This window comes from Nicotiana tabacum, chromosome 3, assembly GCF_000715075.1.
Source record: "Nicotiana tabacum cultivar K326 chromosome 3, ASM71507v2, whole genome shotgun sequence".
Lineage (NCBI taxonomy): Eukaryota > Viridiplantae > Streptophyta > Magnoliopsida > Solanales > Solanaceae > Nicotiana > Nicotiana tabacum.
In genome coordinates this window covers 65,983,784-66,006,049 of record NC_134082.1, presented here as the reverse complement: position 1 = coordinate 66,006,049, position 22,266 = coordinate 65,983,784, and the positions used below count along the sequence as shown (strand labels likewise).

Genomic DNA, 22,266 nt, shown 5'->3' with positions numbered 1-22,266 from the left:
ACAAAAATAAACTTGCAATATTATTAAAAAAAAAAGTAAGATACGAGATAATATTAATATACAAAAAGGTAGGGTAAAAGATAAAATAAAATTATTTAATAGTAATAAAAAAGGGCAAGATGAGAGGAAAAAAAAGGAAACGGCGCGACCACACCAAATCAATCATTCCATTTCGTCGTTACGTAACGACGGATTTAAACGATACGATACAACAAAAATTAAACAACAATCAAAACAAACATTGTATTTAAAATAACAATACAATACAATACAACATGTAACCTCAAATTCTATTTAAAAGTTATCTGTTAGTATTGGCTTTAAATTGATATATTAACATAAAAACTATACTATCAGCTGCTCTATAGAAGGAAAGCTCTGGAAGAATTCCTAGTGACAATGATAAGGAGAGAGTTTCTTTTTTTGGCTTTTACCTTATCATCAAACCTCAATGCTACTGTTTTGGATTAGATCATAGGATTTCTTAATTCTTTAGTCCCATTTCTTCTTTAATTTATCTCTTTGAACTCTCCATATCTCTCTCACTCACACGACATATCATGTGAGATTTTAGAGCCATTTCAATTTATGTTTGTTTTCTGATGCTGACAACCTCTACCACCAAAGTAGTTCTATCCACAGACAAAAGTAGTTCCATTCCTGAATTATGCTGGTGAAATATATCCCCTAACCCTGATCATTAGTTCATATTATTAAATAAACTGTCGACATGATAGCTCTCTTTCCATGCAATAACCAGATGATGAAAACCGTCCCCGAGACATGACATGACATGCCCCGTGAGCTTTAATTGTAATTGACGACTGACTAAGCGTGCTTTGGCAGATCGTAATAGATTATTGCCTACAGTAACCAAACTGGAGAAAACTAACCCTGTATTTCCTGAGAGAGTAATCAAGGTGTTTAAAATCGTAAACATGTTTAAGTCCTGTGGCACAAACGCCGTAATATCTGTTGTTTACAATGGCTTTTGATTCCTTTGGGATGAAAGAGTAGTACTACTATTACTGTAGGGGACCATCATTCAACCCCACCACTGTTTCTTCTTATCTCCACATTCTTGATTTTGCATTGATTTGATATGGCTGTTTCTCCTTCCCGGCCCCTCAGGCCCTCATCTTCCTTCTCTTTACTAGTAGCTAGCCATCCTTTTCCCATCTCTATAAATCTCTTCTCTCCATCTTTGTTGAGGTTCACAAACCAACCAAACAAGGCTTAGTACAAATTTTAGTTGATTTTAAACGAAGCTACTCAGTCCCTTCATTGTCAAACCACCACAATAATAATAGGGGATTTTGTCTAAACATGTTAAGCTGCGGCGAAATGAGTGTTCTTGAGAGACAGAGAGCAGTGTTGGAACGTCTTTATAGCCAATCCAAACAGCAGCTTTCTTCTCTGCCTCTGCAAAATCTTGCTCAGTTTAACAATTTGATTACTGAGCAAATGATGGGCAGCCTTGACATTCCAATTGAACGAATGAACGAGAATTTTACGAACTTCAATATGTTTGGGAGAGAACATGATAAGGCCATAATAGGCTTTGGTTTTACCAATAATTGGCAAGAAACAGCTCGTCCCTCTTTCTCTACAGTCTCGAATTCATCCATTACAACAGTGTCTCCGCCGCCAGAGAAAGAAATAGATACAATTGTAGCTCCGACAGGAAATGTGGTGTCAACAAATAAGAGAAAAGCAGAGGTTTGTAATACTAGTACATCTACTTTAGTTTATCGATTCATTAATCAACTATGCCTTAATCCTAAACTAGTTGTAGTAGCTATATGAATCTGGCACATTTCATTCATATATTATTGTGTATAATTCACTTAAAACGAAAAGGCTTTGTTTTTATTGTATTCAGCAATTTTCTGAGGAAGAGGATTGTAAAATCAAGAGACCTCAGTCAGAGATTAGTGAGAAAAGCCAAAGAGCTGCTTCAGGGAATAATTCAAAGGAGAATTCTAAGACATCAGAGGTTCAAAAACCTGATTATATTCATGTCAGGGCACGTCGTGGTCAAGCCACTGATAGCCACAGCTTAGCAGAAAGAGTAAGTACAGAAATATTATGCTAGTTTTGTGACAGAGTGACTCGAACTGACGACCTCATGTTAGCCGTCTCATTTAAAGTTTAAACTGCTAGAAAGAGACGTTGCAGTAGCAATTGGCTTACGTTTTCTTAATGAATTTTTGCAGGCTAGAAGGGAGAAAATCAGTAAGAAGATGAAATATTTACAAGAGTTAGTCCCAGGTTGCAATAAAGTGACTGGCAAAGCCGGAATGCTAGATGAAATCATCAATTACGTTCAATCTCTACAGAAACAAGTCGAATTCCTATCAATGAAACTTGCTGCTCTAAATCCTAGACTTGATTTGAACACAGATAACTTATTCACCAAAGATTTCCCCTCTTACATGTCCAATTTTCCAACAATAGATGTTCCCACATATTCGGAATATAACTTAATCCAACACCAACAAATGTTACCCCAAAGAAGCGAAAACTGTTTAATGTCATTTCCAGAAGCAACTTCCTCCCCTATTTCGGTAATTTCTTCATTCCTTTCTTCTGATTTCAACTTCTAGCTTAAAAAAACAGTTACTATGATATACATATGAAATTTTCCTTGTACCTAAAGTGGATATGTTACTGTTATATTGCAGGTAGTACAGCAGCAGCCAAATTTTGAAACTGATTTGCAGAGCCTTTTTCAGTGTCAGCTTTAACTAGTTAAGGATGATTGATCAACAAATATTCTAGTGCAGAATGGTCTTGATTATGGTGCCTTTCCATTTTAAGTACTATTTATCTGGGACTGTTCTTTGAGAAGCAGAATTAGAACTCATTCCACTAGCTCCTGTATAAAAAATTCAACAACCTTTTAAGAGAAATTCTTACATTTTACACATTTATAAGGCATATTGTGATCTATTCATATGTATAGCCAAAGTTGCAGTATTTGACTGATATGTAATGGAGTAATAAAAGATTGATCTTGTAATCTTTCTTATTCCTTCGCGCATCTTATGTTTGATCAATTTAACAACTCAAATCTTTGAGCGATCCAACTTTTGTGATTGAGACAACCCTTTGAATTATAAGGTAAACAGCAAATATATTTGTTAATAATGAAACAATTAACAAGAACAACCTAAAGAAGTATCACTGTAAGCTGAGAAGTAGGGCAAGGTACTGCAGCAATTTTTAACGAGTGTTGGGGCAAGGAAAGAGAGGAGGTATAAAAATCAAGTCTGTCTTTCTCTATATCGGTAATAGCATCAACTTCATTCTCTAATAACAGGTCCTAACTCTAATAGTATTCTTCTTTGAGTAGAGTAGGCATAACCACTGCTATTTCATCTGCAACTCTTATCGTTGATGGAATAAGTACTTCTTAGTCTTGTTGTTCCAAGTGTTGGAAAATTGGTTATGGTGGATAGGAATTAGCTTGAGGCATGTCAAAGACACTATTCTTAAGAATATTTTTCGGTCACACAATAATAAATATAATTAGGCGTATTGCTCAGGATTCAACTAGTACTTCCAGTTATTAAACTGGGAACAAAACTGGCGGAAAATTCAAGAAAGAAACCCAACATATAAGAGGAAGAAGATATTCAGAAAGCCGTGTCAGAAAAAGTGTCTTTATCTCTCCAAAGACCATATTTATATAGTTGTTGCTCCAACAACTAAATAACGGCTAGTTTGACTTTATCAAATGTATAATAATTTACTAAGTAATATGTAGACATAAAAATAATATTTTAAGAAATAAAAAAAATCCAAATAAAAATGATGGACATTCCCTTTAGAGATAACACTAATTTTTCCAACACCAAGAGTCTTCACTGGTTAAACCTGTCCAGTATATTTCCTGTTTGACTCATCCTCGTCATCAATTCTTTGATTGAGATACTATTACCTAGATTCCAAAACTCGGAACTCTAAGAAAAAGGATATCACATGATACTGTAGAAAAAAAAAAGAGAGAGAGGAGAACTACTGGCAGGAATTGATGAGCAGTGGTTGAGTGGTCCATCGCATCTTTTTTGGTTGTCACTTGTGCCTTTGCTTCTGAATAATGCTTCCTTTTTAATGGGGACAAAGAGGGCCAGTTTAAATGGGACAATCACCTAATCAACTTCCTTGCGCACATGACTAACCAACAATGTGTATTTGGTGTTATCAAAATGAATAAATGCAAAATATATAGTATTTATTAATGTATAATTTTTTAGTTTAATGTTTAACGGTTTGATTTGGCGTAAATACCAAATGCGCCTAATTTTTTTCCATTAGTGATGGTGGCAGAACAAATCTTTGTGAAAGAATCTTTTTTCTTTCTTTTCTTTTTTTGCAAGTGCAATACATCCATTGAACAGAGGAGCAAGTCCCAGACTGTAAACAAAATGAAGAAAAAATAAAAAAGAGAACAAGATATGCTTTTTTTTTTTTTAGATATGCTTCAAGTGCAACTGCTGCTTTGTTCTTTTTAATTCACATAGTTAACAAAATATAAGAAAGATTTATCTAGGCAAAATGATTCGAATTTGTGATGCTATGATTCGATATCCTCCTTACATTTTCTTGTTCTTAATTTAATTGTAGATGCTGAAATTTACGGGGATCGAAAATAGAGTATTAAGCTGAGATCATGAAAAATAGTACTCCCTTTATTCCAATTTATTATACTTTTAGTTTTTCTCCATTCCAAACTTCCTAATTTTGGTGATGCATTTGGACATAGAATTTTTCAGTTTTTCAAAATAAAATTTATATATTTAGAAACTAAGTAAAAAATACTATAAGTCACAATAATTAATAAGTTAAAATATTTGGAAGGCATATGAAAAAATTACGGTCAAAGAATAATCTGTTTAACTCTCGAAATTCGAACAACTTCATATAATTCGGATGGCGGGAGTAATAATTTTGTAGGATTTTAAAATATATTTGTCCTATTTAATATTTATATTGTTAGCATATAAGAAGTAGATTTAGAACCTGTTAGGCCAAGTTTCTGGGAGGCCAAAAGTACCTTTTTTTTGTCCAAAAAATATTTCTGAATAATTTATAGGTTATTGGCCAAAATAAAAACAAATACTTTTGAGCAACAACAAAAGCAATTTTTCTTCTTTTGGGAGAAGCTACAGTATCTAGCTTCCCAAGAAGCAGAAGCAGAAAATTAATTTGTTCAAGAGAAAAATAACATTACAATAAATTTATATTATCCAATTATCTCTCATAATTTAATATTTTTCTTTTTCTTTTCTTTTTCTTTTTATTTATACTATACATTTCTTCTCTTTCTTATTTTAATCATATTTTTATTCTCTTTCTCCTTGTCACGACCCGGACTTCCCGCCCTCGGGACTGTGATGGCGCCTAACATCACACTTGCTAGGCAATGTTAGTGTTATTAACCAATTTTTTTTTACATTTCAATGATTACGAGTGAACAAACTTAAACAAGTGAAAATAATTGTGGAAGTAAGTAAACAGTTACTTTATATATAAATACTATAACCGATATTGTCACTGTTACTATCCAGAATTCGGTGTCACAACTCACAAACATACTAGAATTATCTACAAACATTGGTCTGAAGGAAATTGCAGCTGTTTCGAAAGAAAGAAAACAAAAATATAGAAGTGTAGAAAGGGACACCAGGGCCTGCGGACGCCTGCAGGACTACCTTGGGTCTCCGAACTGAGTAACTTGAAGCAAATCTCTCAATCAGCCACTACCTGCTCCGAAATTTGCACAGAAAGTGCAGAGTGCAGTATCAGTACAACCGACCACATAGTACTGGTAAGTGCCGAGCCTAACCTCGACGAGGTAGTGACGAGGCTACTGCCGGACAATTACAATATAACATGTATACAATATGTAATAAAGCAGAATGAAATACGGAACAAAATGAAACAGTAACTTGCAAAGAACGAATACAGAACTCCAGTATTTCATCAGTATCGAGCTATAACCAATCCAATCCTTAAGTGAAATGCAAAACCGTAGAATAACTTGCACAGTAGAGGAAAAGTACATAAACACATAACTTATGCGGCGCGCATCCCGATCCCATCATATAATCAGTAACAACATAATATTCACCCTTATTACTCCATGTCAATCCACCTTTATTCCTCCTGTTGCGGCGTGCAACCCGATCCTACCGTACAATAGCAATTCACCCCAGTAATGAAAAGAGCATCTGCTTCCTCGCTTTAAGCGAGATGCGGAGTGAAGGGCTGGTCTCTACCCCAACTAAAAGCGACTCAGGTACACATAAGCGACCGCTTCTCTCTAAAAGTGAGAATCGATGAAGCGGAGCTGAGCGAAAGAAGCGGTCGCTTTTTGAATTAAAAGGCCCAAACGAGTCTTTTTTTCAATTAAAAGACCCAAATCGTTGAGTCTTCTATTTTAGACACTTCTTCAGCAGCAAACTAGAGTTCTAAACCAGCCTTTTCTTCCTCAGAAAATCAGCGATTTCTTCCTCACATGAAGCAGCGATTTGTTCAAGCAAACTAGGGTTCTTCTTCTTCTTCTTCAACATTACAACAACAACTTTCAAGTTTCAACAGGTATGTTTTGCTTTTGCACTTTTTATTTTCATTCTTCTTTTTCTTTTTCTTTTTCTTTCTAAACGTCCAAAAAACGCCGAAATGCTAGCGAATTTTTTTCAGAAAAATTCTGCCCGTTTCTGCCTAATTTGCTCATTTTGTGCTTTAATTGATGCTACTTTTTAGTTTTTTAATTCAAGTATTGAACATTTTCTTACAATTACATGTGTTGTCTATGCCGTATTTATTTTAATTTTTTTTTAAAATTCTGCTTCACTTCAAAAAATGGGCGCTTCGCTTCTCGCTTCTCGCTTTTCGTGAAATGGGGGTTGTCACTTTTCCTCTCTTTACGCTATTCACAACACCGATTCACCCTTATTACTCCTCAATATATCACCCTTATTCCTCTTGTTGCGGCGTGCAACCCGATCCCACCATATAATAACATTTCACCCTTATTCCTCCTCATTATATCACCCTTGTTCCTCTTGTTGCTGCGTGCAATCCAATCCCACCATATTAATACCAATCACACATCTATATTATATTAAAAGGAGAGTAGTATGCATTGTGGTTAAGCCAAGTGGCAAGGTAAAATGAAGCCACTTGGCAATTTTAGGACAACATTAATAATTAGAAATTATATATAGAAACATAATTAATGGAAGTAGTTTAATGAATCTTATACATAATCTAAATAGATCTTAGACAAATCTAATCTATATCTATATTTAAATTTATATGTATATTTGTATCAATATCTATATCTATATCTATATTTATATCTATATTTATATCTATATATTGATCCACTCATAGATTTTCTTCTATATTAGCTAGAAATATGGAGGTGAAAAATTAATTAAAAACTATAACAAAAAATAAAAATATATAAAGACGTAAATTGAGATAATCTATGACTATTATACTTTGGAGTAAGTTAAAATATAAAATAAAACTAAAATTTACTTAAGATATTTAAAGATTTATTGAGTTTAAAATTTAAATAAATTCAAGCAGCAAAATAAGATCTTACATAAAGTATACAAATTATTTATAAGGTAAGAGAAAAATTAAATCATCAGCAAAAGATTTTTTTAATAACAAGAATAATAAATTCATATTAATATTGATAAATCGTACAAATGAATATTTTATGCGTAAATATTACTACAATATTTAGATATAATGTGTTCAACTAATTAAGAAAATATGTTTTTTATGTTAATATTTGAATTGAGTTCAGTTAGTTTAAGTTTGAAAGCATAACATAATTTTTTGAAAATATGGTCCAATTAAGAAAATAGAATGATAAAAATTATATGAATTTGAGATGAGATAGTTTTTAAATTTTTATCTATATTATATTAGAATGAGTATCGTAAAAATAGATATTAAATTCAAACAGGATAATAAAAATTCACATGACAATGTAATAATGTTCGGTATTGAATAATTAAAATTAAAAATAAAGAATAAATAGAAAAAAATAAAAATTCAGATTTTTTATCATAGGAAAAAGGGAAAACTTATTTAAATTTGAGATGAGAAAGTTTTTTTATTATGATAAGAAAAGTCATAATATAAGTCCACATAACTCAAGTCTAATAGTAAATAAAAAACTAAAAATATTGAACATTAAAAATAAATTAGAGATAATGTAAGGACATTTATAAATCACCAGTTTAGAAAATAAAATAAAGTAAATATACAATACTTAAAAATATTATTAAATTTAAAATTTTCGAGCAATGTTTTTAAAACAAAACAAATATTTATTTCATAATTAAAAAAATTATATATTTATCTTATGTTATTAAAGAAAAGTAGTTGATAATGATATTAAATAAATTTACAAGTTAATGAAAAGCCACATAAAATGTAATAAGACTATATATTAGATTAAAAAATAGCAAAATTATGTTAATTATTAGAAATTTACTATTAGAAATTAAAAGAAAAGGCTATTTGAATTTCAGATTAGAAAGTTCTTAAAACTATAATGTGAATGCTCAAATTATGGATAATACTAGGAAATTGAAGTCTTACTTATGAAAAATAAAACAATAATAAAAAATAAAAAATTTAAATGACAAAATAAATTTCTAATATAGGTAATTTTACAAAAAATAAATTTGTATCTTAAAACTAAAAAAGAAAGAAAATTTATGTAAAGAAATAAAATGACAGTGAAAATATTATTATAATATTTAGATATGTTCAAACAATTACGAAAATATTTTTCTATGATTAATATCTGAATCGAGTGTAGTTAGTTTAAGTTTGAATACATAGCATATTTTTTTAAAAATGCGGTCCATTTTAGTAAATAGAATGATAAGAATTATTTGAATTTGAGATGAGATTATTTTTTTGTTTTTTAAAATATTATGTAAAGAACTAAAATGATAGTAAAAATATTACTACAATATTTAGAAATAATGTGTTCAAACAATTAAGAAATTTTTTCTATGATTAAATAAAATTTTAAAAATACAAATAAATTTTTAATATTGGTAATCTTACTAATGAAAATTAAAAATTAAATTGTATCTTATAGCTAAAAAAGGAAAAAAATTTAACTGCATCTAATACAAAATTAATTATAAGATAACTCAATACATTTGGAACATGATAATCAAATAACTTATGTATTAAAATTTTAGACTAATTAAAAGTTACAATTTAAAATAAAATATGACATTATTTTGGCTCTAGGTAAAACATTAATATAAAAACTAATTAACATTTGTAGTAGGAAGAGAATGTACATAAAAAAAATAGAGGTAATGTGAGGATACTTATACTTTAAATTAATTTAAAAATAGATAAAATAAAATAATTAAATTATATTTAAAAATATTATTGATAAATTTAAATGATTAAAATATTATGAATAAGAGGATAAAAGCATAAAAATATACCGAATTTCAAGAAGAAAATATTTATTTTTATTAAATACTATTAAAAGGATAAAAAGTAAGACATTAATTTAATTATAAGATAATAAACAAATTATATGATTGTATAATAATATTAAATATTAAATAATACAATAACTATAAGAAAAGAACAAAAAAAAAGAATTTATGTAAAAGTGATGTAATGAATAAGATATATTTGACTTCTAGATAAAAATAAAGTGATAATAAGAATTTTGTTAAGATAATATGATATATTGTGCTCGAACAAGATAGATCACAATATGGCATGTTTAGTATTCTTTAATATCGACAGCGGAACGAAATACAAGTACCAAAATCAAGGGGTTAGGTTGCTACAAATATATATTAAAAAGATTGGTTGTTCACTACGAGATTTGAACAATAATATCATATCATGTTCATAATTAAATTCTCATGTTATATAATTTTTATTTGAGAGGTTTATATTTTAAGGTTATTTGTACATGATTCAAACAATCTACATCGCAATTTGAAATAATTTGTCCGTGCATCGCGCGGGTACTGATACTAGTTATGTTTAACAACGAAAACAATATCCAACAGGTATCAACTGATCATGGAAATATCAAATAAGCAAGTAGCAGTTAGGGCAGGGAATAATATATTAAGAACAGGAAGGGAACAGTCAAACAGATAAATTGGCGGCGCATAGATACTCGTCACCTCACCTATACACCACACACATATATTTTCACATAGCAAGTAAGTCGGGGATCCCTAATCCCTCGAGTCAAAGTTAGATACAACACTTACCTCAATCCAACGGCCAACTCAAAGCTCAATTACCGTTTTTCCTTTAGTTTTCACCTCCGACCCACTCGTATCTAGTCATAATTAACTTAATCACATCAATTATCCCTAAAGAAGTCAATTCCAGTACATAATTATAAGTTTCTCAATATTTTCCCCAAAAAGTCAAAAACCGACCCCGGGCCCGCTTGGTCAAAACTCAAAATTCGGACCAAAATCCAATTACACATTCACCCCCGAGCCCGGATATACAATTGGTTTTGGAAATGCGACCTCAATTTGAGGTCTAAATTCCCAAATTTCAAAATCCCTAAATTCTACCCAAAAATCTCCAATTCCACTATGAAAACCTTAGATTCTAGGATGAAATCTTGTAAAAAGAGGTAAAAGATTGAAAGAAACTAGTTAAGAATCACTTACTTATGATTTGTGGAAGAAAAAGTCTTTGAAAAATCACCTTTTGTATTCTAGGTTTTAAAAAATGGGAGAATGAATAAAAAATTCCGTTTAAGTCAAGGCTTATCAGCTGCAGATGTCGCATTTGCGACCTGAGCGAAGCTCGCAAATGCGAGAAAAGCATCGCAATTGCGAACCCCTCGCATTCCTGCAGCCTTCGCAAATGCGAAGTTCCAGTCGCATATGTGAACTTGGACTTCCGCAAATGCAGACCTTTTCTTCACAAATGCGAACTACCCAGTCCCCTCCCATGCTCGCAAATGCGAACATTTTTCGCATTTGCGAGATCTGCAGACCTGAAGCATACCAGTAAATTTTCTTAAGTCCAAACCACTTTGTAGCCTATCCGAAACTCACCTGAGCCCTCGGGGCTCCAAACCAAACATGTACACAAGTATTAAAACATCATACGAGTTTACTCGCGCGATCAAATCACCAAAATAACATCTAGAACTACGAATTTAGCACCAAATCACATGAAATTCTTAAGAACACTTTGAAATTCTTCTTTTCTCAACCAGATGCCTGAATCACGTCAAATCAACTCCGATTTTTACCAAATTTTATAGACATGACTTAATATATTATATTAAACCTGTACCGGGTTCCGAAACCAAAAATCGGGACCAATACTAACGAGATCAAAAATTAATCAAATTCTTTAAATCATTAGATTTTTAGTCTTACAATTTTCATCAAAAATTCATTACTCGGGTTAGGGACCTCGGAATTCGATTCCAAGCATATGCCCAGGTTCCATATTTCGATACGGACCCATCAGGACTATCATAATACGAGTCCGTATCCGTTTACCCAAAACATTGACCAAAGACAACTAAATTAACTTTTAAAGGCAAAAATTATTATTATTGTCAAATTTCCACACAAAAGCTTTTCGAAAATGCGCACGCAAATCAAGGATGAATAAAATGAGATTTTGAAAGCCTCGGAACACAAAAATCGAGTTCTAAACATAAGATGACCTTTTGAGCCATCACACTCCTATTATTAAGAGTAGATTTTAATTTTATATTGAATGATGTACTTAAACATATTTAACTTAACGTGTAAATAGTAAGTACTACCAAACCCTCAATCTTATTGTTTTGGATTAACTATATTTTATATTGATTGGAATTTATATTTATATTTTTACTTTGCGTTTTAATATGCTAGTTTCAGAAATGTATCAATGTCGTCCTTTGACTAATTGACTCATTAAATAATTTAAAGCCCGTTTGGACATACAAAAATTTTCCTTTTTTTTTTCGATAATAATGTTTGGTTATCACTATCTTACCAATTTTTTCAATTTCACTTGAAAATGCATTTTCAAATTTGAAAAACTGGTAGAACTAGTTTTTCAATTGAAAATGGAAATTGCTAGTTTTTCATTTTACAAATTTATCTTATACTTTTAAAATTTATAAAATGACCCCATCAGTTATTAACCTACAACTACCCACCAGTTTCCCCTCGACGATCATATGAAGTTGCTGCAGTGGATAATGAACCCCTTTTTTGGTCAAAATAGCACGGTATAGCCAGTTTTCGGACTGGTCAATCAAAAATAGCCACCATTTACGAAGTTAATGAAAAATAGCCACTATTTTGTTGCAACAGAGACCGGTCCCGTATAATATACGGGAGTTCGGTGCATCTGTGTACGAACTCCAGCATATTATGCTGGACCGGTATACTTTGTTGACTCCTGTATAATATATGGGAGACTGGAGCACCGGTGCTCCAAACTCCAGTATATTATACTGAACATTTATACTTGCTGGAACTCCCGTATATTATGCTGGAGTTCTAGTGTACTTATGCTGGAACTCCAACATATTATGCCGGAGTTCCAGCATAGTTATCCTGGAACTCCCGTATAATATGCTGGAGTTCAAACATACTTATGTTGGAACTCCAGTATAATATACAGGCGTATTTTTCGGGTTTTGAACAGTGTTTTCGCTCAGATTTATCTTTACATGAAAAGTGGCTAAATTTCGATTACTTTTGAAACTGTGGCTATTTTTGAATGACCAGTTGTAAATCTGACTATTTTTAAATTTCTCCCCTTTTTTGTGACGACTACCCTATTGTTGGTACTGGGCCTGTGAATATGAATACAAGTACTGATAATAACAGTGGGAAGCGGACTATGTTAGAAAATATGATATTGATTTTGCATCTTTTGTGTATTGCAGTAAAGCAGAATGTGATAACAGTTAAACAATAACATGTTTGATTGTTTATTTCAAGTAGGATAATCAAATTGGGGTAGTTTTGATATTTTTTACAAGTTGTGGGGTATAAATCATATTTTATGGTTTTGAAAAAAAAAATCCAAATATATTGCAAAAATTATAACCAAATACAATTTTATCTTCGATTCAAATTTTAGTAAAATTACTTTTTTTTTTTTTTTTTTTTTGGAATTCATGTCCAAACGCCTGCTTAGAATTTGAATTAAAAAAAATGGTGTTACATTGGGAAACACCATGCACTTCCCCAATCCACTTTTCAAAATTGAAAAACTCGGAAACCTAGGGTTTCCGAATTGGGGATTACGTCAAAATTGGGGATTTCAGTTCTTGCATTAAGAACAGCCAAGTTAAGTATTATACAAATCAAAGAAAAAGTTAAGGAGAGTGAAATTCAGCTATGGCGGATTCATCAGAGGGAGAGGAAGAAGGGAAACTGACAGGAGGAAGCCAGCAGCTAGTTGTAGATGATGACCTCCGCGAAATGGGTAAAAAGGCTGCTTGGAGTGTCAGCTCCTATAAACCCGGCAATGGTGTCCTTTCCCTTCGCGATGACAACCTCGATACCTATTGGCAGTAACAATTCTCTATTACCTAACTCTAACATTCAAATTAAGTGGTGTTTACATACACTTAGTTTCACTATATTACTGTCTTCAAAGTTAATTGCTGATTTCGGGCTTTTTATTTCTTGTTGTATTCAGATCAGATGGCGCACAGCCTCATCTTGTTAATGTTCAGTTTCAGAAGAAAGTTAAGCTTCAAGTAGGTTCTATCTCATATACAATTAAACGTTTCCTTGGTCGAATCCTTGCTATTATGAAGTCTTGTTTCAAAAATGCTTACTCTTAGCAAGTGCATTCACCGATAGTATTAAAACAGTTAAAGATTTTTTACCTAGTGTTTAAGGATGTTATTTTTAGGAACAATATTAAACATTTAATAAGCCTTGATGGGCAGAATTACCAGGTAACTGTGCTGTTGGGAGATAGTAGGTACCTAGTGTTATAATCTAGGTGCGTGCAAGCTAGCCCATACACCATCATCATTAAAAAATAATTAAATATATGAAAAGAAATTACTTACTTATATTATGAATTATGGTTTAACATTCACTTTGTTTTCTTAATTTTTCCTTTCTTATACGTGAATATTTTCTATGATTTTAAAGTGTTTTACTGTAGTATGAATTTCTCTTAGATTTTTATTTTACTTAACTATAGAGTATAGAATGGTTATACGATAAGGTTTGGTTTGGTAATTCACCGTTAATCACTTGAGAATGGTCTTAACTTTTTTCTTTTCTGCTTTTTTCTGGTGTTAATTATTCTCAGTTGGTCGTCCTGTATGTTGATTTCAAGCTTGACGAAAGCTATACACCTGGTAAGATCTCTATCCGAGCAGGCGATGGATTTCACAACTTGAAGGTAATGGTATATTGGAATTTGGAACTCTGAGATTAATTGTCTTAACTGCTGAATAGTTGTACCAATATATTTTAGGAACTAAAGACATTATGTGCTTTGTTTGGTTTCTAGGAGATAAAAGCAGTGGAGCTTGTCAAGCCAACTGGATGGGTCTATATATCTTTATCTGGGAATGATCCGCGGTAAGCAATTGAAGTGTTGGCTTCATGTTTTTGGCAAGTTTTTTGTAATTCCTTTTCTTTGCTGTTTCTTTTGCTGATTAAGCTGCATGTTCTTCAGTGGCTCTAACTCTAAGCATAGTTCAGTCCTTTTCGTAAATATAAAGTACCTAATCTGCCTGTATTTAGCCCCTTATCTGTATTTATACAACTACTGTGAGGTATTCCAATCATTAGATTCATTCTCATCAGATAATCAGATGGACATAAATAAAGACAAGCTATTAGTTTAATAATGTAAAAAGGATTAAAAAATACATAAGAAATGAGCGAGACTCGTCTCTCATTTCTCCACCAACTTATGTATCTTTTTCTTTTTAAACATGGATGCAAAGTACCATTTCGTTAATGTTTAATCACATAAGCCATCGTTTAGTGAACTAGTATATGGTTTCTGATGGTTAAAATCACAAAATATAGATGAGGATTAAATTTCGAGCAAAACTAGATATGAATGTCTATGTTTCTTTCTTTAACATCTTCTCAAAAAGTTTATTTCTTCAATATAAGTGGCTAAATGTGAGCAGAACTGACGATGGAAGATAATTTTAATTTCTTAAACAACATGAAAGTCTAATCTAAACAACACTTATATGAAAGTGTTTAGTTGATCTAGTCCCAACAAGCAAAGATAAAAGATTTTATTATTTTTACACGAGAGACGAAATATGTTATTTGCTCTCTTTTTTCTTCTTCTTTGGATTTGGTGTGTCTGTTCTGCACTGGCAGGGGACAACTTCTAATGCAAATTGTCAAAGTGACTTTTAACATAATCTCCCTTTGTTTTTGAGATGACCTCCTACTGCCTTGTGGAAATATGTTCTGCAAGTGTTGAACACCATCCTCGTGCCCGAGCCCCTGTGTTTCTATTCTCTTAAGAGTCAATGAGTTTCTGACCCATTTCTTTGATTGAAAAATACAAGCCAACGAAGTTATCGTGCAATTTTAGAGAAGGGAAAGGAGGATCATGTCTGTTTGTGTCACTGCAATTTCCTGGCATACTTTTTTCTGTGCATCTCAGGTTTAAATTGTTAAGAGTTCCCACACAAAAGAAGAGGAATATCTCAATTCACCCATGTTTTTAGCCTCAAAATTGTAGGATAGCCATCAACATTAAAAATAATTTCAGTTGTCCTATGATGTTATGTCTTTCAGCATAAAGCTCATTGACGAACCATATCCTAATTTATGTGACAGTGAAACCTTTGTCAACACTTTCATGCTGCAAATTGGTGTGCTCTCAAATCATCTTAATGGAAGGGACACTCATATCCGCCAGATTAAAGTCTACGGGCCAAGACCGTGCGTAATTACCCTTTATTTTTTTTTCCTCTGTTCTTATTGCAAAACATCAGTCCAGTAATTGCGGAGAGAATATGATATCATGTCTTCTGCAGGAACCCTATCCCTCTTCAGCCATTTCAGTTTACTTCTACAGAGTTTATTACTTATTCTACTGTGAGATGAAGCTCAAGGGACTATGTCAAGAGGCAAGATCCCGACCATATATATTGATATCAAGTAGCAAACTGGAGGTACAAAAGAATCCTTTTTCTTTTGAAACAGACCAAATCCCACACTACCAAACCTGGGATCCCGTCCCTTGGACGACTTTGAGTAATGGGAGAATGACAACTGGACCCTGCAGTGGTAGAACCTCATAAACCAGGGTATGATATTGATAAGTTGTAGGTCCATAGGATGTCTATACTTGGTTTGTAGTTTTCTAGAAAATTCCATTTACAAAATTACAAGAATATATCACTTCATTATAGACCCTGTGACGAATGACTATCAGTACGTAGTGTCTTGTAGTTACATTGTATTTCTCCCAATTCTTAATCTGTCTGCTATACCTGGAAGAGGATGATCATGGATTCGCTTGCCCTCTTCCGTACATTTTTGTTCCAAAGCATATTGGCTAACTTTTCAACTTGTTCTTTTCTTGATTGTACCTTTCCTGACTCTTCATTGTAGTCTGCTGAATGAGAAAACAGAATGAATGTGGAGATCCATAATCTGGTGTATGCAGATGATTTCTTGTTATAACTAGTATCAGGAGCTCTTCATAAACGTTGAAGAATGATCTTGCTATGTAGCTGTTGGAACTACGACACCCTTTGGAACTCATTGATTATAGGCTTTTTTGTGAAATTAAAATTTAAAACTTATGTATGCTGTTATCAATTCCAAAGCCCTGTTTATAAAATCGTAGGATGATCTTATGTAGGTTATGTACTTATATAGAAGTCCAAATTCATCAATTCCAAGGGAAATATACGCTTCTAGCCCCTTTTAATCGTTACAATTATTTAAAATTGTTCCCCTCAAAATCTGAAGTAGAAGTAGAAAGTTATTAAAAACATATAGTGAATCATATACTAGTAGTCGGAAAATTTATTATATTTGTAAAAGTATGTCGGTAAAGGTACCGAAATTGCATATTTCGATTGAAATAAAAGGACTAAAAGACAGATCCTCCTAGAATTAAACATATGCTAATATCGATCACGGCCCGTATAGGACGCCCAGGTTAAGTTGAACTTGGGATGACCAAAACCCCACTAGCCAGTGCTAGATTTTATCTGGCCAGAATTAATCGTGAATATCTTTTGGTTGACTTGATAGTGTAAAATAACTCTAGTTAAACTCATCCATATTGAGGGTATGATAATTAACAAAAAGTTTAATGTTAGAGAGAATCGAATATTAACTATTTAGACATTCCGCATAGTTAGCAATGCAACTAGGAGAGCCTAGTCATGGAATATATGAACTATTTAGACATTCGGCATAAACGCATAGTTTACATCACTTACTAGGACAACCTAGCTGTAAACGAGATAAGATTTATAAATCATAGTATATAGCAACAATATAAAAAAAATGTTCATATAGTTTATCCTATAAGAGCAAGTTAATTATTATTTACCAGATCATGAATTAGTGTTTATTAGTGATTATAAGACCTGATTGTATAAATATTTTTTTTTTACACAATCAAATTAAACTCTAACACAATATACTCCTCTAGCAAGTAATTCAATCCGTGCATAGTGAACAATACACATGCAGTGGCGGAGCCACATGCACTCAAGGGACGTCGTCGGAAAACTACATTGTTTAGCTCGGTAATTATTAAAAAAATATGTATATATACTATATAATGATGGTGGGTTTATTTCTTTATATTTTGACTCCCCTTAATGAAAATCTTGGCTCCGCCACTATACATATGAGTTAATAATTAATTGTCATTTAACTTATCGTCACCCCAAAAACCATGCATGAACTAGCAATCTCATCTCAACATGCTGACTTTTAAAAGCAGCTTTGACTACTTAGAACATAGAAAGAAGAAGCAGTTCAAGAATCATATGAAGCAAACTTTAAGTGGAGAGGAAATTGGTTATGACTTATAAAGTGGATGACAAAGTTCAGAAGGTATTATATGAGTCATGATAACTGCAGATGCTGTTTACTCAACATTTAAGTGGAAAGCCTAACATGATGAATATACTTAACCCATTAACACAGAACAAGTGCTTCTATCTAAACAACTACTGTTAGAGAAGTGCATATTTTCTTGGTACATTACAAAATACTAACAGAAATACTAAAATCTCTCATAAGCTACATTGTTTAAATCTGACAAGAGCAAAAACTCCGTATCGTTGATTGCCCCTTTCCAGACTAGCAGATCTTCGCCATGTCTGCGACATTTGCTTGTCAGAAAGTATGCACATTTGTTTGCCTTTCTCCAAATGTGTACAATATTTGCCTTGTTGGCTTCAAGCAAGAATTTGCAATCTTCAATAATAAACCTAAGAGGGTGATACTGTATGTCATCGTGTCCTTGATAAGCTTGACAGCAAGTAGGCAACCAGTTACCGCTTATAATTCTTTATATCCCATTTCTTTGGCTAATTTTAGCCCTTGCTTGACGCTCCATAATTATGTAGTAAGGCTAGAAAAGCTGCATATTCCACTACAAAAATCCTAATTCATAAATAAGGCCGTAAATAGAGAACATCAATTCATAACATTATGAAGCAACAGAAGAACAATAAAGATTGCCGCATACAATCTGCATGAAATCATTCACATGCTGGTTTTGTGTCGAAGCTGCTCAAGCAGATTGCAAAGGCTTGAAGGGCAGAAAGTGGATAGCGGTAATCCATGGTGAATATATCTTTTCCGATTTTTCCAAACTGTAAAATTACTTTTTCTTGTTCCTCAGCAGGTACATTGTGAGAAGGATCTACCGCTGCCACTAGCTGGAAGTTTTTTACAGAAGCCACTGTAACGCGACCTTTAAAATTTAGGCACCAGCACTGCAATTGTTCATGCCATCTAGGGGCCTTGTTTTTAAGCACAAGTGATTCTCGGAGAGGCAATGACGCAGTTGAACTTGAAATATCAGCTGAGCTGACATCTTTAGCTAACTCTTTTGCATCTGAAACTGATGAAGGAGATGACTTCTCACCAAAAGGCTGTGGAAATGATGTTGGTGTTGGAGCAGTGCCTCCTTCTTGGATAGAAGAGAAAGGAATAGAATGCATAGCGCAATGCATTCTCCTAGGTCCTCTTGTACGGAGAACATTGAGTTCATAGGAGATAGTTGCGATACTGTAGTTGCAAGCAGGTACTGTTGGAGATACCTGCTTTGCACGGAATCTCCGACTATGTCGACAATGTTCTTGAATAGATGCATCAGTTGGGGGTTTGCTACCATATATGGTGAACTTGGTCCCAAGAAAGTTAGACCTGCTCAAATTGTTTTCGACAATATTATTAACAAAATGAAAGGACAAGAACTTCGACAAGTACTTTGGAAAGGTGGTTAGGCACAAGCGATGAGAAGACAGTTCGGAGTTTGATAGAACTTGCCTCAGTTTCCCAAGGTATGTATTGTTCGCTCGAGAAAAATCATCTGCAACTAATGAAATTACAAAATCTGTGCCTGTTGCCCTCCTGATCCTTCTGGCAGCCAGCAATAGCTTATCACCCTCATCCTCAGCTGTCATGAAGTAATTTCAGATGTGACTTGTATAAATATTTTCCAACGCAAAATTATAGACCAGTGTCACAAAGGACCCAGCAACCTAAACAACAACAACAACAACAACAATAAACCCAGTGTAATCCCACAAGTGGGGTCTGGGGAGGGTAGTATGTATGCAGACCTTACCCCTACCTCCAAGAAGGCAGCGAGGCTGTTTCCAAACAACAACTGCGCATCTGGGGAATCGAACCCCGGTCAGTACCGTGGGAGGGTACTATGATACCCAGCAACCTAGGTGTAAGTAATTCATCAAACTAGCATTTTGGAGGTTTACAAGATGAAAATCGATTTATCGATCAAATATACAAGCTATATCTTCAAGCTGGCAACAAGGGACACAATCATGGAAGAGGATATCAATTTCACTATGCAGTGTCAAAAGGAAAAGAAGAACAGGCGTACGACTTACATGGAGTCAAGCCAAAGTAGAGGCGATACACTGAGTTATCTCTGTCCCGTTTGATAAAGCAATTGATTGGGGATTCACGGGGACCAGGCTGGTTCAAAGCAAAAACAGAAATGAAAGAGATACTTTCTTAATTTGACATTGGCAATAGGAACAAGATGCTAATTGAACAGAGTAAGAATAAATTACCTGCTTCAGCGAAATGGGAAAGGTAAGTTTACCACATTCCTCAGGAGTCCTGACAATCTCTTTTGTAACTTCCCTCCATGACTTGCAAACAGATGCACAAAAGACAACCACAGTTCGAGCAGGCCAAGTTGTCTCGCTCTCTTCAACCCTGCGGATTATATCCAGAAGTAGCTCTGGTGGTAAATTTGCCCATTGCCCTTGTTCAATTTGGTCAAAAGGGGCCACATCGGGAGCTATATGCGACCGGGTTCTGTTGCGCCAGTGCCTTCCTTCCACTCCCCTCCTCGATATATTCCCTATCCCATCTTTCATCACGCGCAGCTCACGGACAATGCTCTTGAAGGACATTTCTCTTGATCACATCAACAAAGTCTTTCTTTCAATAACGTGGCAAAAGATTTAGAAAAACAAAGCAGTGGAGTTGCTGTATATAACCTTCAACTAAATACTTTTTGAATATGATAAACCTCGTTCCCTAAACCCCCTACCCAGAACCTAAAAGTATCCTTCCCTTATCTATCTCGAGGTAATAATTATGCAAAAGAATATCACACCCCTAGTGGTTAATGAAGTGGGGGAAAACTTTAGGGACCATAGTTCAAAGCTAAGCAGTGGACACAGTTACTCGGTACGTGTATTGGTGGGGTAGCAGATAACCAGTAGAATAGTCAAAGTGGCGCGCAAGCTTTATAAGAACAATGCAAAAGAATAAAAAAATCCCCTTTTTAGTTTTTAGCTACATACACTACATCTTCCGCTAGCAGATCTTACAAAGTGGTTTAACCTATATGCTTAATTTAAAAAGATTATCTCGATGACTTTACTAAAGAATTAAACCCAATTTTTTCTCCAATCTTTGCCCCTGCTCGTTAGGGTGGAGATTGTGGAAAATGAAAACAGATAAACGCACAAAAATCAAAACTTTATAATATTTCCACCATTTCTTGCTTAATCCACGAATAAAAATCAAAACTTTATAATCAAGTAACCCCAGTTGGACACTTGTGACAACAATACTAATTCAAATCCAGGGAAAAAATAATTTAAATGCCAGTTTCCTTAACAATAAACAATGAATTAAAAAAGGAACCCCCAAAATACAAAAAAAGTGGGATCTCATAGCACCAAGAAGATAAATCGAGCGCAACGAGGAGACAAAAAGGAAAACTTTTTAGAGCTGGCAAAGCAATAATAAGGAGAAGGAGCAAAACCTGAGTAAATTGGTGCAAAGAAGAAGAAATCAGATCATTATTTGTCTGGATCAGCTATGCATTATTTTGTGGCATTTTTGAGATTCCCATATCGCCGGAACCACCAGAGCCACCACCAAAACCGCCGTTTCCTCCGCCACCAAAAGTGTCACAAAGCACTCCTGAAATGAGATAGATACAGTTTAACGAGATATGCGTATTATGAGCAGCTTATGTTCCAAGTTTCAAGGTACGTACCCCACCCCACCAAATGCTTTCAAGTTGGATTTTTGAGGGAGTTTAGGGACTTCACTTTAATCCACAGAATTGTTATATATTTTTGTTCTTGCTGCTTGCTTCTAGGAATGAGAAAAAATTTAAATTTTTGTAGTAATAGGGGAAATTATTGGCTACGATTAGCTGTGGTACCAAAAACTATGCGTTACGCGTGGTCGTGGCTAAATCAAGAAAATGGACATCAGTAGTCAATGGTCAAGCTCATGGAAAAATCTATATATTTAGTGGGCGTTTTGGACATCAGAATTGTAAAATTTGAAAAAAAAATTAAAAAATTTTAAGTAAAAATGGTATTTGAAAATTAAAATTTTATTTGAACATGAATATTATTTTGGGTTGTTTGTCAAGTTTTGTGATTGAAAATTTTGAAAAATAATTTTTTAGAGTTTTCCAAATTTTTGAAAAATTTCAAAATTCATCTTCAAATGAAAATGTGAAAATTAAAAATTTTATGGC

The 22,266-nt window shown here is 33.4% G+C and overlaps 3 protein-coding genes across 3 annotated transcripts; 2 read left to right on the top strand and 1 right to left on the bottom strand.

Annotated features, from left to right (window-relative positions):
* Positions 1 to 369: 369 nt before the first annotated feature.
* Positions 370 to 3,031, top strand: LOC107768731 (transcription factor bHLH74). The gene is made up of 4 exons (XM_016587874.2): positions 370 to 1,719; positions 1,883 to 2,071; positions 2,217 to 2,567; positions 2,685 to 3,031. Exons 1-4 carry the CDS (start codon positions 1,327 to 1,329, stop codon positions 2,745 to 2,747), a joined length of 996 nt encoding a protein of 331 aa, XP_016443360.1. The 5' UTR covers positions 370 to 1,326; the 3' UTR covers positions 2,748 to 3,031.
* Positions 3,032 to 13,245: 10,214 nt separating this feature from the next.
* On the top strand, positions 13,246 to 16,585 carry LOC107768729 (anaphase-promoting complex subunit 10). Its single transcript, XM_016587873.2, has 6 exons — positions 13,246 to 13,594; positions 13,723 to 13,783; positions 14,353 to 14,445; positions 14,557 to 14,627; positions 15,861 to 15,965; positions 16,061 to 16,585. Exons 1-6 carry the CDS (start codon positions 13,419 to 13,421, stop codon positions 16,128 to 16,130), a joined length of 576 nt encoding a protein of 191 aa, XP_016443359.1. The 5' UTR covers positions 13,246 to 13,418; the 3' UTR covers positions 16,131 to 16,585.
* Positions 16,586 to 18,087: 1,502 nt separating this feature from the next.
* LOC107768728 (tubby-like F-box protein 5) lies at positions 18,088 to 21,911 on the bottom strand. The gene is made up of 6 exons (XM_016587872.2): positions 21,772 to 21,911; positions 21,535 to 21,695; positions 20,324 to 20,675; positions 20,138 to 20,225; positions 19,554 to 19,683; positions 18,088 to 19,430 (listed from the first exon to the last, which is right to left on the bottom strand). The coding sequence occupies exons 3-6, from the start codon at positions 20,669 to 20,671 to the stop codon at positions 18,761 to 18,763; spliced, it is 1,236 nt and encodes a 411-aa protein (XP_016443358.1). The 5' UTR covers positions 20,672 to 20,675; positions 21,535 to 21,695; positions 21,772 to 21,911; the 3' UTR covers positions 18,088 to 18,760.
* Positions 21,912 to 22,266: the final 355 nt, after the last annotated feature.

Excerpts from the sequence above, each read along its gene's own strand:
- LOC107768731 (XM_016587874.2), top strand. The coding sequence starts at position 1,327 with ATGTTAAGCTGCGGCGAAATGAGTGTTCTTGAGAGACAGAGAGCAGTG. Across the intron at positions 1,720-1,882 it reads CAAATAAGAGAAAAGCAGAG|CAATTTTCTGAGGAAGAGGA; the intron begins GTTTGTAATACT and ends TATTGTATTCAG. Across the intron at positions 2,568-2,684 it reads CAACTTCCTCCCCTATTTCG|GTAGTACAGCAGCAGCCAAA; the intron begins GTAATTTCTTCA and ends GTTATATTGCAG.
- LOC107768729 (XM_016587873.2), top strand. The coding sequence starts at position 13,419 with ATGGCGGATTCATCAGAGGGAGAGGAAGAAGGGAAACTGACAGGAGGA. Across the intron at positions 13,784-14,352 it reads AGAAGAAAGTTAAGCTTCAA|TTGGTCGTCCTGTATGTTGA; the intron begins GTAGGTTCTATC and ends AATTATTCTCAG. Across the intron at positions 14,628-15,860 it reads TTATCTGGGAATGATCCGCG|TGAAACCTTTGTCAACACTT; the intron begins GTAAGCAATTGA and ends TTTATGTGACAG.
- LOC107768728 (XM_016587872.2), bottom strand. The coding sequence starts at position 20,671 with ATGTCCTTCAAGAGCATTGTCCGTGAGCTGCGCGTGATGAAAGATGGG. Across the intron at positions 19,684-20,137 it reads CTACTTTGGCTTGACTCCAT|CTGAGGATGAGGGTGATAAG; the intron begins GTAAGTCGTACG and ends ACTTCATGACAG. Across the intron at positions 19,431-19,553 it reads ACATACCTTGGGAAACTGAG|GTCTAACTTTCTTGGGACCA; the intron begins GCAAGTTCTATC and ends CAATTTGAGCAG.